At 44.7% G+C, this 16,274-nt stretch overlaps 1 protein-coding gene across 1 annotated transcript in view; it reads left to right on the forward strand.

Annotated features, from left to right (window-relative positions):
• The first annotated feature begins 8,479 nt into the window (after nt 1-8,479).
• Nucleotides 8,480-16,274, forward strand: part of LOC143032333 (uncharacterized) — an 85,762-nt gene continuing 77,967 nt past the window's right edge. Inside the window, exons 1-2 of the mRNA XM_076196888.1 lie at nt 8,480-8,716; nt 9,664-9,882. Of these exons, the coding sequence (XP_076053003.1) occupies nt 8,645-8,716; nt 9,664-9,882 (291 nt within the window). The 5' untranslated portion in view covers nt 8,480-8,644. The remainder of the gene's footprint in view (nt 8,717-9,663; nt 9,883-16,274) is intronic.

Below are 16,274 nucleotides of genomic sequence, written 5' to 3' on the forward strand. Positions count from 1 at the left end.
GTAACACGTCTCCTCATGGATCGCGTCGTCTGGCCTGGAATCAACAAAGACGTCAGAGAATGGACCCGTACCTGCCTTACCTGCCAGTCATCAAAGGTGACGCGTCACGTCCATGCTCCACTCCATCACTTTCCCGCACCCACAAAACGCTTCCAATCGGTCCATGTGGACATTATAGGCCCCCTATCTCCCTCTCGTGGCATTCGTCACCTGCTCACTTGCATCGACAGGTTTACCAGGTGGTCAGAAGCGATTCCTCTACTTGATATCTCTGCTGAGACAACCGCCCGTGCCTCCCTCTAAGGTTGGGTATCCAGATTCGGCGCCTCTCACACCATCATCACCGACAGGGGCGCCCATTTTGAGTCTGATATCTGGTCCAGACTCCTCAAGTTTCTTGGCACCAGCTGCAACCGGACCACTGCGTACCATCCACAAGCCAATGGACTTGTGGAAAGGTCCCACCGCCAGCTGAGCCACTCAAAGCACAGCAACCCTCATATGGTTGGGCCGATGCCTTTCATCTGGTGCTCCTCTCCGTTCACAACACTCCCAAGGTCGACAGTGACGTATCTCCAACCTAATTAGTGTATGCAGAAGACCTTCGCCTTCCTGGGGAGATAGCCACCCCTGATGTGAGCGACCTCGACCGACACGCCCTCCTTCAACTACTCAGGGAGATCCTTGCCAACACTCGTCCCCCCCGCCACCACGGACAATACACACAAACTCAGTGCATGTTCCCTTGGTCCTAGATTCAGCGAACTATGTCATTGTCAGGCGGGACTCCAGACAAACCCCTCTCCAACGACTGTATGATGGACCCTACAAAGTTACCAATAGGTCAGCGAAGCACTTCCTCATTGACCGAGGTTCTAAGCCAGACTGCATTTCCATCGACAGGCTCAAAGCAGCTCACCTTCCTCCTTCTCTCCATTCCAACCCTTCTTTCCATTCCAACCTTCTTCCCACTTCATCTCTCACTTACAACACATCCATGCCACTAGTCCACACCAAGCTAGCCCACCTCTTCCTCCCACCACAATTGTTCCCCCAACCCTTAACACATTATCTTCCCCCGGGCTCAATTTCGACTTTACCTTTGCCCCACTCACCTACCCCTCTATCTCCACAGCTCCATGCCCAACCAGGACCCTCTCGTCGAAACCACGACCACGCCTACAGCTGGCCGCCGCCTTCTTCTCCATTATCCAGCCCATTCTCTCCAGAGATCTCGCTCGACGGGACAATCACCCGCTCCGGCCGTCTGTTCAGAAGGCATGTCCGCTACTCCCACTCCCCTCGTGCGACTCCTTACCATCCGCACTGCTCACTTCCAAAGAGTAGTGGGAGTGATGTGGTGACATTGTCTCAACCACCGACGCCGGCTACACCGGAGATGTCTGCTTCCCTGGCCAGTCCAACCCAGACTGATGACGTCACCAACGCGAGCGGAGGCGTATCCATTCATCAAGGCTTACAACTCGCTTACGGGGACAACAGCCAAAGGGAAGGCGGCCAATCAGAAGCCTAGATGTTCCAACGGAACCTGTCCGTGATCCTGCCACGGGGTTTATAAGGACGGCCTCTTGCCAACCGAGATCAGAACAACATAACGAACCACCGTCTCAGCAGAGGTCAGACGTCGCTCTTCGCTCCAGTTCTCTCAACAGCCCCCGTCAATCTTCGCCGGCCGGTCGCGGCGAAGGAGACGTTTCTCCTTTACTGTTGCCGGTCTGGCACAAGCATGATCTCTTCGTTGACGTTGGCAAGCAGGCTTACACCTAAGACAAATACACACGTTTCTCAAGTCATGTAATTCTCTGTTTTCAGAGTTGTGCTTGGAAGAAAAGAGATATACACACTCTCGCTGGCTTAGCAGAAGTCGGTCGTCGCCCTTCGATCGAACTCTCAGCGCCCATAACTCTTCGCCGGCCGGTCATGGGGGAGGATGTGCCCGACCTCTCCTGTCGACCGTCCCGCACACGCCTGGCCTCTTCGTTGACGCTGGCGAGAGGGTTTACACTTCTGACAAATACACACAATTCCCGAGTCACGTAATTCTCTGCTTTCAGAATTGTGCTTGGAAGGAAAGAGATAAACCAACACTCGCCTGCCTGCCCCCCCCCTCGCACTGCCATCGGATCTTTGGCAACACGCCACTACTGCAGTGTCCCCTTAACGCATATAGCTTTGTAGTATAATAAAATTTGTAATCTTGGTCAAACAATTATATATGTCAATTATAATCAAAATCGTATATTGTAAATATTGTGTCACATACAAGGATAGCCCTTATATTGTAAAAAGTTTATATATAACATTATTTTCATAACTTGAACAAAGCATTAAAATATTCATTGTGCATAATTTATGTCATGGCGGACGGGAAAGCCAATTAAAGATCCAAACAGAGAATCGGTATTTAATATTATCCTACTCTCATGAACGATACCCATTTACCAGGATGTGGTAACTAACCACATCAATTGGTGACCCTTAAAGTGGACCACAGTGAAGCAGCCGCCGCCGCCTTCGCCTTTCGGAGTGGACCGCCAGCCCCTGCCACCGCCTGCCCCGCCTCCTGGAGTGGACTGCCAGCCCCAGTCGCCGCCTGCCCCCGCCTTCTGGAGTGGACAACCAGCGCTGCCAGCCCCAGCCGCCGCCTGCCGCCTCCTGGGATGGACTGTGAGCCCCAGCCGCCGCCTGCTCCGGCCTTCTGGAGTGGACTACCTGCGCTGCCAACCCCTGCCTGCCCAGCCTCCGCCTACCGCCTCTGCCAGAGTGGACTCCCAGCGCCGCCAGCTTCCGCCTGCCGCCCCTGATAGAGTGGACCGCCGCCAGCCCCAGCCGCTGCTGCAGTAGACGTGGACCGCCCCAGTCGTCGCCGCAGAACCGACGCCCTAACCATCATGGACCAGCCTGTTCCTACTTCAGCGGACGTGGTTCCTATGCAAGAACCACCCACCGACCCACCCCAGCAACCTGCAACCCAATCTCCCGTCAATGCCTTCTGTGCACCACCTTTCCTCAGTCACGACCCGACTGTGGGGTTCAACATTCTAGAATGTAATTTCAAGTCCTCGCGCATCTCTACTAGCCTCGCCAAATCCAGCAACGCCTGCTCCCTTCTTCCTCCGGACGTCCTTTTTCGTGTATCTGACTCTATTTCTACAGCGTTAATATCCGACACTCCGTACGAAGACTTAAAGGACGCTATCCTCGCTCGGTTCCAGTCATCCGTCGCTACACGCCTTCAAGAGCTTCTCTCTAAGGAAGAACTAGGCAACGAGAGATCATCAGACCTATTACGCCGCATAAAGAATCTCCTGGCAGACAAGTACGACACGTTCGACAAGACCCTTTTTCTCCAGTTGTTCTACCAACGCCTGCCCGCCACTATCCAGCGTAGCCTCTTCACTGTGAAGGACTAGCTTCCCGTGGAGAAACTCGCTGACGAGCTCATCGAGACTGTTACTTCGCCCTCCGTCTCCCACATCAAGACAGACCCCCTCTACGAGCGCCTCGTCGACATGGTGACTCAACTCACACTGCAAGTTAGCGAGCTCAAGGAACAAGTTCAAGCAGCAGACCGCCGTAATTTTTCCCGCAGGCAACGTTCCAGATCCAGACCAAGATCCAAGAGCACGGATCGCACCCCAGCGGTATGTTACTATCATGCCCAGTTCGGTTCCAAGGCACGCAAGTGTAACCAACCCTGCGCCTTCACCCATTCCCCCACTTTAAACTCCAGCGGCGAACATTAGAGGTGCATAATGGTCGCCCCTTCTCCTCACAACTCCTCTACATCAGAGACCCTTTGACGCGCCACCTATTTCTTATTGACACCGGTGCTGCAGTAAACATACTTCCTGCTACAGCCAGTTCAAGGAAGTTACCACCATTCACTTCCCTCTACGCAGCCAACAAGACGAAGATCAACGTCTTCAGGAAATCTACCTTAACCCTCTCCCTCTACCTCCGCCGTGCCTTCGAGTGGACGTTCTACGTCGCTGACGCATCTTAACCAATCCTCGAAGCCGACTTCCTCAACCACTACGGTCTTCTCGTAGACATACAGCGCCGTCGCCTCTACGATGTCTCAACGCGCCTCTCGTCCTACGGCCACACTCGACCTGGCGTTAGCACCAGCATCTCTGTCACCAGTCAAGACACCCCTTTTGCTTCCCTACTGCAACAGTTTCCCACCCTCACTCAGCCACATCCATGCACGCCGCCGATACGTCACCACGTCGAGCATCGCATCGTCACTTCTGGCCGCCCAACCCACGCCAAGCCACGACGTCTCGCACCCGAACGACAACGCATCGTCAAGACCGAGTTCGAGTCCCTTATGCGCCAAGGGATCATTCGGCCCAGCAACAGCAACTGGTCTTCAGCGCTTCACGTCGTACCTAAAAAGAGCGGTGATTTGCGACCGTGCGGTGACTACCGTGCACTGAACTCCCAAACTGTCTTCGATCGATACCCCATCCCCAAACATCCAAGAATTTGGCTCCCAACTTTTCGGCTGTACCATCTTTTCTACGGTGGATCTTGTTCAAGTCTTCCATCAGATCCCTGTCCACCCCGATGACATCCCGAAGACGGCCATTACCACCCCATTTGGCCTCTACGAGTACGTCCGGATGCCCTTCGGCCTGAAGAATGCAGCACAGACATTCCAGCGCTTCATTGACGAAGTTCTACGTGGCTTACCCTTCTGTTTCGCCTACATAGATGACCTCCTCATCGCCAGCCCTGATGAAGCCACCTCGAAGAAGTCCTCACCCGTCTAAGAGACTACGGAATCCAAATCAACGCCGCCAAGTCGAAATTTGGATTGACCGCCGTAGAGTTCCTTGGACACATTGTCTCCTCCACTGGCATTTCACCTCTGCGTACCAAGTGTGATGCCATCCGCCAGTTCCCGAAGCCCTCCACTCAGAGACAACTCAAGCAGTTCTTAGGTATGATAATTTTTTACAATCGCTTCATCCCTAAGTGTTCCTTCATGTTACAACTTTTGTATTCTCTCATTACGCATTACAAGCGTGGTCAGTCCATAAAGCTCGTTTGGTGTCCTGAAACCGACGAAGCTTTCGCTTCTGCGAAGACTGCGCTGGACACCGTCGCCACCCTCAGTTTCCCTGCCCCGGAGACCCTCACATCTATCGCCACTGACGCCTCGAACGACGGAATCGGCGCCGTCTTGCAACAATACGTCGACAGTGCTTGGAAGGCGCTTTCCTTCTTCTCCAAGAAACTGAGCAAGGCTGAGAAGAACTACAGCGCATTCGACAGGGAGTTGCTCGCTGTCTACCGAGCAGTCCAACGATTCAGGTATTTCCTTGAAGGTCGACAGTTCATCATCTTCACAGACCATAAACCCCTCACCACCACTTTCCACGCTAACAAAGCCAGCTATACCCCTACTCAGCTCCGCCACTTACAGTACATTTCTCAGTTCTCCACAGATATTCGCTACGTCCAAGGTACTGACAACGCACCCGCTGACGCCCTCTCCAGAAACATTCACGCAGTCTCTCCTCAGTCTCCTGTCATCGACTACGCCACCATTGCAGCAGCACAGGCCAACTGCGACGACTTGCAGCGACTGTTGGACAACCCTTCCCTCAAGATGGAGAAAATTCAAGTACCTGGCACAGACATCCGTCTGTATGCTGACGTCTCCACCGGCAACCTTCGCCCCTTTATACCTCCGTCATTCCAGCATCAACTCTTTCGCCATCTTCATGACCTTGCATACCCTGGCATCCGTGCATCCCAACGGATGTTAACCTCCAAGTTCATCTGGCCAATCATCAGCAAGGACGTCAGGCACTGGACCCGCACTTGTTTCCACTGCCAGGCTTCCAAGGTAATACGACACACATTTTCCCCACTAACTCCTTTCTCACTTGTCTCTACCAGGTTCAGCCACATACACGTCGATATCGTCGGCCCCCTCCTGTACTCCAATGGCTACAAGTACGTGTTCACTTGTGTCGACCGCTTCACTCGTTGGCCAGAGGCGATTCCCATTCCTGACATCAACACCGACACCGCTGTACGAGCGTTCGTCGACAACTAAGTTGTTCGCTTCGGTGTCCCGACCAGTCTACCCTCGGACAGAGGCAGCCAGTTCGAGTCGACCCTCTGGAACAAGGTAATGACCCTCCTTGGTATCCGCCGTTACCGTACTGCCAGTTACCATCCCCAGGCCAACGGCATGGTAGAGCGTTTTCATCGCCAACTCAAGGCCGCCCTCTACGCCCATGCCCTTAACAACAAGCCCTGGTCAGTGGCGCTGTCCCTTGTGCTCCTTGGCATTAGACCTCCTTTTAGGTTAACACTGGCTACTCTCCCGCTGAACTCGTTTTCTGCACCAGCCTTAGGCTTCCCGGAGAATTCGTCGCTGGCGTGCCTCACTCCAACTCCTGTACTCCACACGACTTCACCTTCTAACGGAAGGAGACCATGGTCAAACTCCACCCCGTCCCACCACGTCACGCCAGGTCGCCTAGACCCTTCGTGAGTCAGGACCTTCTCCAGTGCACTCACGTCTTTGTCAGAAGGGACGCCGTCAGAAAAGCCCTTCAGCCTTCGTACGAAGGCCCCTTCGAAGTTTTGCGCCGCACCAGGAAGACCGTGATAATTTGGCGAAACGGAAAGCGTGACCACATTTCCATTGATCGGGTCAAACCTGCCTACGTTTTTGACCCCACGGACACTACCGTCAATAGCACTCCCATTCCTGCTCATCCCAAGCGCCCCCGGACCTCGAAGACTGTCTCGTTTCACCAGTCACTCGGGTGGGGGGGGGGAGTAATTTGGCAACAAGCCACTACTGTAGTGTCCCCTTAACACATATAGCTTTGTAGTATGATCAAATTTGTAATCTTGGTCAAACAATTATATACGTCAATTATAATCAAAATTGTATATTGTAAACATTGTGTCACATACAAAGATTGCCCTTATATTGTAAAAATTATTTATATATAACATTATTTTCATAACTTGTACAAAACATTAAGATATTCATTGTGCATAATTTATTTATCGCGGACGGGAATGCTAAAGTTGAGTCCAAAAGACTATAAACTAACCGAGCAAGTGGGTCTGCCCCACATCTTTCATTATTCTTCCTTCCATTTCACTCTTTCCTTCCACTAAACCCCCAAACCCCCCTCCCTCCCTCTCCCCCAACGTATCCATCCTGCCCTCTAACTAAAAAGTTGAGTCAAAACAAAAAAAAATGTTTTTATTACGTTACTCTTATGAACGATACTCAATTATTAGGATGTGATAACTAACCACATCGGATCCACTTTCTTGACTACGCTTCGGAGCTCGCCCACTGTCTCACCTAGGGTTAGTTAGAAATGCTTGAGCTTCACCTGAGATTAATCAGGAACGCTCAAGCCTCACCTGAGGTTAATCACGAACGCTCAAGCCTCACCTGAGGCTCATAATGAACGCTCAAGCCTTACTTGGGGTTAATCACGACCGCTCAACCCTCACCTGGGGTTGATCACGAACGCGCTACCTAGCTTGGGGTTAATCAGTAACGGCACACACGGAAAGTGAACTCTACTCATTGTAAGATGCATACACACACGCACAAACATCTACACATAGTTTTTCTTCGACTAAAATTCGCTTCCTTTCTAACTTTCTCTTATACTACATCTTCTCATTTCAGTTTACCTCCCACTAAAGATTTTTCCGTTTTTCAACCTTTCTCTACTACTACGCCTCCTACCATTTTCTCAATTTTTGGTGATTTTAATCGCAGGCGTCGGCGCCGACATCCAAGTTCCCTGCCCGTTTCTCCCAAGCCACCACCATCAACCGCCCTTAGTTAATCGTCCACGCAAAAAAAAAAAAAAAAAAACGCTCTTTGGCAATAGTCCTCTTTTATACACTACTATTTATTCATTTTCTTACAGACCGCGCGAGCGAGTGGTCTGTCCGAGCTAGTCCATAGAACAGCCTCACCGACCGTCGCAGCAGAAACTCACCTTCATACTCCAAGAGTAAATGGCAAGCTCTAGATTTCAGGCTCGCCATATACTCATCTTATTCGGTGATTAAAAGAGATAAGATTTCCTACATTTATATTCAACTTCCTTCTTCCTTGATTGTCCATACCAGACCACTGCAATAGCATCAATGGCTCTGCTAATTTGCACCTCCCACCCACTACCCACAGCTGTGATAATGGCACGTCATTTAATATTCCAAGGTCATAGTCTCAAGTTCTGTGAGCTTAGATTTAACTAAAATGGTAATTATTTAGAAATATAATTTATCATTATTACAGTTGTTGTTGCTGTTTTTCCATGAAATTACATTCAAGTCGGAAATCAAAACTCAACCGCTCACGTCACAACTCACAAATACCTGAGTACTTCAGTACTCTTTTCAAACGTATACGTGTATATGTGTAATTAGGAATTCAGTATAATTAGCAACTGAGTGTGTCCATATTAGAAATATAGTTTGCAGATATTGATTACGGTAACTGCAATAATTATTATAATCGCATTATCACTATTTGAAATGTAAACACGTGAGGCGTTCGAAAATGAGACACTAAGTGGACTGTAACGTACAAAAGGCAGATTGCACATTAACAATGTGGAGAGGAACATTTCAGGTTGCTTGTAATCCGAATAGATGGGGTGTGAAGGGTGCATTAATTTCAAAGGTAAGCGATGATATTAATGATTTAACATTTTAAGGAATGTGTATATCAGGTAGACAAGGCGTTAGACTATTTCGAAAACTAATTGTCGGGCAGGAAATTTTGTGTTCAATTTTTTTTTTTCGAATAAAGTATTGAGTATGGGTCTCCTTCAGGGAAGGGTGCATGGCCCATTATAGTTTTGTATGTAAACAATTGGTATATCCAGATTTGGAAGCACTGTGACTGTATTAGATTTAAGTTATCTGAGGATAATTGATATATTTCTCTATCCATTCACCATTATGTTCCTCACACCACTTTGAAATTAAATAACATCCATTTGTTTGGTAAAGAATGGATGGGTTTTAAAGAAGTAAAGTTAATGAAGATACGACCGAAATATAAAAAAAAAAAAATCACAAGAATACAATAAGATAAGTGCAGTACAAGCAAAGTAGATGCTGTAGATAAATACAATACATGCTTAATGATACTCGCAAGTGACATTGCTTTTGCCATTTATTAATAGTTGCCTCAAATTTCACTTTGTGGAAAACCGGCAGCCTCACAGTGGCTGTCAACAGTCCTGAGACCCTCCCACTGATCTTTCTGGGAAGAAACTAGGTTGTTGTCTACTGTATGTTGTATTAGTGTTAAGTGTAGGAGTTTTAATGTTACTGGTTAAATGTGGTAGGGGGAGTATAACAATTGTTGGTTGTCTGCACTCCATATTTTAAAAAGTGGAAGAATATGGATAAAGATGAGAGAAAGATCTTGAGTCCAATCCTGAGACTGGGTGTCAGCCCCAAAGGGGTGCACCTTGACCTTGTGATGAAAGTGAGGTTTTAACAGGTTTTGAAAAGGGGCAGCTTTGCTGTACACCTCGCAGAACCACCACATGCAGGTTCCCATCATTGGTCCCTGTTTCTGTCATTGAAATGTATGTTTCTATTCTTTATTCATTTCAGACAAAATGGATGACCCTGCATACATTCAGCTATTTTGTGTATCCCCATGTTCAGTATGTTATCAAGACTTTCAAAGGAGGAGACATGGGTTTATGTACTACTCTTTTTGAAAAGGAGTCGTACATACTTGATCTGGTCAACCATGAAAACATCATAAAGTGTATGGAGGTTCGGCATACTCTGAACACTGCTGCACTTGTTTTCCCGAAGCCACATTGGGTATGTTTACATTTTTGTTGTTTTCATGGTCTTTCTCTCTTTTTCTGTCTGTATCTCTTTCTCTGTCTCTGTGACTGCCACCATTTGTTGCCATCTGTCACCACTCTCTTGCTGTCTTTCTTACTTTTACTTTCGTTTAGTACATCTTACACTTTCTACTTTTCTTTCACAACTGTCTTTGTTACGTACGATAGTCACTCACAATTTTAGTCAGTAGGCACTATGCCTCCGATCATCTGACTTTGTCAAGTTCTGGACTGTTGGTTCCACTTAGTATAGGATTGCACATCACTGATGTTCTTTTAGTATTATCTTATGTATAGGAGAATGGGGAATTAAAAAGTGGAGATTTTTCCTTTATTTTCTTCACAAATTCTTCTATAACATGATTCTCGTAGGTACACCAAGAGACTCCCCTTGAGAACACTTAATTTGGGTCCTAGATCAGTTGTGCAGTGATGTCTTGATTTCTTTAGTCCAATGGTCTCTAATTTAAGATTTAAGAACCTCTCTTGAGGGCGGGATCTTATAATTGTGAATCAATTTAATTTTCTCCACCCTTTCTCCAATCAGATCTGCCATTACAACTCCACATGCAATACGGCTTACTCAAACAGTCTCGAAGTCACTGCACACTGACTTAGTTTACATATTGTATACATCAGCAAAATATAAAGTAATAAAATTGAGTCCCCAAGCTCCTGTTTAAAAACATAATGCTAAGAGCGAAGCAATAAGATTCCTCGCCTTCTTTGCCTTTGAACAATTGTTTACAAAACAGCCAATCCAATAAAAATTAAATCACGATCTACCCCTGTATCTGCTGTTATCTAAGAGCCTCTTACAGGACTTGGCAGTTACCACATGGTCATCACTTTTGTATCCTACAAGCCAGAGAGAGGAAAAAAAAAAAAAAAAAAAAACAGTACCAAAGTCCATGCTGGCCCAACCATGACTGTTTATTCCCAGAAAAACAATAGAACTGCCACATGTGTCGTTCTCACAATAACACAAGTAGTTAAAATCTGAAGTACCACAGTGTATATATATACATATTATAACATGAAACCATGTATATATATAAATATATATACACAATATATGTATAGAGAAATACAACATTTTCTCCCTTTTATAACAAAAGAAGCATAGATCATGCCATAGTGTAAGAGATAACTCAAGAATACAATTAAAGGTAGAACAGAAACAGTATACTGATGTGCATTCACTAATAACAGGCCATCTAGGCCAGCTATAAATCAAGCTTTCTTGAAGGTTTCCTTACCCTTCCATACCTACTGATGTTCATACCAGGGTTGGCCACAGGAACAAGCGTACTTTGAATATCTTTCAGTATCAGACCATTTGGATTATCCTTAATTGCTGCCTGATTCATGGAACCTTCACTACTCCCAACTGGGATGCCTTGAACAATATGTCCTACCTTCCTCTGTTTTCATCATCCATTACTCTGTCTTGAAGATGGACACACTGGATCTGGCAGTCTATTATTTTGAACACCTGCATTCAATGTTGCACCATTTGTATAATCAGATGATCTACATGCACAAATCAATGCTCATTGCCAGGGACCCTAACCAACTATAGTACCTGGAATCCACTTCTCTTTTTCCCCTCTTACATTTAGAACCCTTACCCTCTGAAATACATCAAAGTACCTAAACCATGAGGAGGACTCATCCTTAGACTGTTTGATTGCAGTTTGATTCTGCTCAATTCTACTCTTTAACCTCTTCACTCTGGGGCACATCGCACGTCTGGCAGCATTAGCTGCCCGACGTGCGATGTTGCGGCATAATAATCGCATTATAAAAGATGAAGTCAGTGCTCAATCGTTCATTCTCTTTCACCCGACGTCAGCATCATCGCATACCCACTTGCTCCTCATGACGCCTACGTAGGCGTCACCGTATGGAAGTGGTTAAACATGGTTTAATTAAGGAAAGTCTTGTCCTGGGAACTTTTAAAGAAAAATAGTTCAATTGGAGTTTTACTTGTAGTGGTGTATGGGAGGTTTCGATACCTAAAAAGAATTTCAGATATCTTGTATGATGTTGAGGCTCCTCATACTTAAGAAACATTCTTTTAAAGGTCTGTACATGTTTTGATGCTAACACATTACTGGCCAGATGATATGGTGGACATAATGTATGTTTAATAACATTAGCTTCCATGAAAACTGTAAATTCTTCAGAAATAAAATGTGGACTATTATCGGACACAACCTCCTGGGGTAAGCCATATCATGCAAACAGACCCTTGAGTACATCAATAGTTACTACAGATGTCAGTGAACTTTGAGGAAATGCTTTCATCCAAAAAAAATTGACCTCTCACTTCTGCATAATAAACATGTGTTCTCTACCATGGTCCCTCTTTTCCTATAAGTTGTGTTCACATGAATTATATTGTGGTCAGAGAAAATTGTTTTCTCTAACCTTCAATTGCTGAACGACTCATCGTTATTGGTGAAAAAGAGGTTGAGGATGTTGCTCTGTCTAGTCAGCTCCTTTATATGTTGGTTTAGGAACAGTTTGTCAGCAGTCTCTAGAAGGAGTTTGGCTTGGGCTTGGTCTTCTAGAGTGCCCCCACAGGACCTGCCATCAGGCCAACATATAAAAGGGAATTTGAAGTCGCCACACACAATGATATCTGTCATGGCAAGTGAGGTGGTCTCCAGTACTTCATTAAGCCTGTTCCAAGCCTTTGAAAAGCTTTCTAGACTACATTGGGAGGGCGGTAACAGTTAACTACGATTAGTTTTATTTTAGTTATATGAAGGACTATGAGTTCTATCACCCCGTTTGAGTGGGATAATAGTGTCTTGGCATGAGCGGCTAGATCGTTTCTGTCAGCTCTAAATGGAGTGTAGTTTGTTATTCCTATCTCAGAGTCTTTCACATCATTAGCCAAGTGAGTCTCCGTTAGGGCGATGAACATTGGGTTCTCTTCTAGCGTTAGTTCCTTTAGAAAGGAAACTTTACTTCTTTTGCTTTTAGGATAGAGGCCCTGTATGTTACCCATTAGGATGGACTCTAGTTGGTATGAATTACAGGTTCCCAGGGGAACACTGGCTGGGCCTGAAGCGGCTGTCCAAAATTTGTGGCATTCAGCAATTAGAATTGATTCTGGTTCAAAATGTAGTTGGAGGATATGTTTCAGCTCCTCATAAGTCTTACTAGATTTGCTTTATGTGAATTGTCCACAATCTCATTAGTGCTCAAGAAAGCAACAAAGTACTCAGGATTCAATACTGGTGTCAAAAACCTCAGTGTCCATAAATCTCCATCCTTATCGCCAATTTTGTATCTTACAAGCCGGAGGACAAAAACAGTACCAAAGTCCACTCCGGCCCAACTGTGACTGTTTATTTCCAGAAAAACAAGAGAACTGCCAGATACGTCAATCTGACAATAACATGAGAAGTTAAGATATGAAGTACCACAGTGTATACAAATCACATGAAACCATGCATATATATAGATACATATTTAAATGAATACAACAGTCCAGACCAACCATTTTCAACTACCCTCTTACAGGACTTTGGCATATAATTAATACTGAGTTAGCATGGCATACAAAGAACTATTAAAACTGTTTCTGCATAAACCGGCTAAACAAGGTTAAAAGAAATATCCTTCAATAGGTGTTGTCATCAATGTAATAGTAATACATGACAAATAAGTAACCCTTCCAAAATGTACATAATCTATAAGATCAAATATAGTATAAATGATAAAAAAAAAATACATTTTAAAATCTATAAATTGGATGCAATAAATTTATTTGCAAAATTCCCTGCTACCAAGGTCTGAAGATGTCAAAATTTACCAATAACAAAATCAGGAAAAAGTGTCAAGTAGTATTTAATGTCTTCCTCATTCTGATTGTGAAATTTTATTAAGAGCAGCAATAATTGAAATAAGACATTATTAGAAGAGTTGTTTGTGTTAGCTCTCAATGAAGGATGTTTTCTCATTTTCAAAGATGGTGAGTTGTGTATCTGTGAGGTATGTTACAGTAATTACATGCACAGTATAAAGTTGTTAGCAATAAAGGAGTGTGTCCCTGCATAATTTCACATTTGTTTCACAATAGTCTAAAACTAACATATTACATTCAACTGATTTCAACTTTTAGACAGATTTTTGGGTATGTTTAAAAAAAAAATTCTAAGACATATACTACCGTATTTTTCAGACCATAAGGTGCAGGCAAAATCCTTAAAATCAGCCAAAATCGGGTGGTGCGCCTTATGTGTGGCTTCAGTGCAAAAAAATGCCTCGGACAGTGATGTACTGTTTTGACACATTTCATAGCTAGCCTGCCGACGGTGACAGTGCATAGTCCTAGCAAAAGTTACAACCAAGTTATAACCAAGATGCATGTATCTTGACAAGACAATTGCGAAAACTTCGACAGCTTTGAGTCCATGCCACCGCATTCATTCACGCTATCATGGCTATGACATGATAGGATCTACAACACAGACAGCCATTTTGCATTGGTCTAGTCTTGCTCCACTCAGACCGTAGTCATTTGGGTATTTTTTTTAGTTTCGACCATGGGCGCAATATAGCAATAGAAAATTAATTATCAATTTTGTAAATTAAAATGTATCAACATGATATGCAATTTTGTCTGCGGAAATGAAAATAATAAATACCTTGCTACAAGCAAATATGCTAATGAACGAAGTCGGTAGCATAGGATCAGGACGCCATCTTGTCGTCTCGGTACTTCCGACAGTACCTCACCAGGTACATTTTCTTGAAGGAATGTTATGGAGCGAAGATACATGCATTCCTTCAAGCTGCAAGAACTTTGTATACCCTGCAAGCTGAGAGAGTGGTAGAAAAGCCCGCCAATGTCTCTCACGACGACGACAACGAGGATGATGCGGATGACATTTAATTTGCAGTTAGTGATTTATTAAACACAGGTTAGGTTAGACGAATTTATTATCCTTTCATTTCTTCGACGTCGGCATCTATCATAACAAATATGGCGTACCATTTGTCCGACACGACTTCATTACTCACGAAATCTGTTTAAGCACCTTTTTTGTTTTTTATTTCCGCTCACAAAATTGCATATTATGTTGATACATTATAATTTACAAAATTAATAATTTTCTATTGCTATATTGCGCCCATGGTCGAAACTAAAAATTTACCTTCATTTGTAATCTTGTGTTTTTAAGTGAATAGAGAATTCTGGGAATAAAACTGCTAATGTTGATTTTATTCCCCACAATTCCCGTAACATGTTTATATTGTTTTTTTGGGGGAATTGGCAGGGCAGACCTTCCATGGAGGTGGTCTGATTTCACTGACCAAAATAAGAAAATATATAATTTATTTTTGTAATTTTGCTAAATCCCAACCGATTTTTCTCATTCAACAACGAAAATGTTCAGTTCTGAATGCACTCGCATATGCATGATTATCCGATGACGAGACCAGGTGCGCCTTATGTAAGGATGGGGAATAGCAAATTATGGGTGCGCCTTATGGTCTGAAAATTATGGTACTTACACTGCACAAGAATTTTCAATGTTTCACAGAACACAAAAGAAAAATATATTTTAATATTTATTAGTGTTGTTCTTATACATTGGCAAGGTTCCAGGTCTTCATGACTGACCAAGGCTTCAGGTAGCACACCTGCTTGACACACAACATGTCCCATTTTAGGTCTCCCATCTCAGTCATGCACCATACATATCAACAATATTAATATTGTGGTGGGGGAAAAGAATGCTGCCACCAATACTTCCCACTTGGATCGTAAGAGGCAAGAAAAATGGGACGGGGATTGGGACCAGGCTTCCTTCTCCCTGTAGTCCCACAGGGGACATTCCTAAAAAAAGTAAAGGCATAAGAGGGTCTAGGAGTTTTCCAACCAGTACCCTAAGGTATGGGTCTCTTAATGTGTGTGGATATGGTACAGATGAGATTTAAAAGGAAGAGATAGGTAGTATGTTTGTGAGAAGAAAGATGGATGTGTTGGCTTTGAGTGAAACCAAGATGAGAAGGAAGGGCGAGTGTGAGTTTGGGAGTGTAGTTAGGAGGTTCTCAGGAGTGAAGAGAGGGAGAGAAGGGGTGGCTATGCTAGTAAGTGAAGAGATAGGTAAATGTGTAGTGGAGTGGAAGGAAGTTTCTTCAAGTTTAATGTGTATAAAGGTGAAACTGGGAAAGGAGATGTATTTACCTAGTTGTATTATAAGTGAAGGGGAGCTATGTGCGTGGTGACCCGTTTTTGTATCTCGCAAGATCAAGTTTGTTCTCAAATTGTTGTATTGTGTTTGCACACACTATTTCTTCATCCAGTTTGTTCTATACATCTATTACTCAATGTGGGAAGCT

This window comes from Oratosquilla oratoria, chromosome 13, assembly GCF_046742065.1.
Source record: "Oratosquilla oratoria isolate Oo_2021 chromosome 13, ASM4674206v1, whole genome shotgun sequence".
NCBI classification, from domain to species: domain Eukaryota; kingdom Metazoa; phylum Arthropoda; class Malacostraca; order Stomatopoda; family Squillidae; genus Oratosquilla; species Oratosquilla oratoria.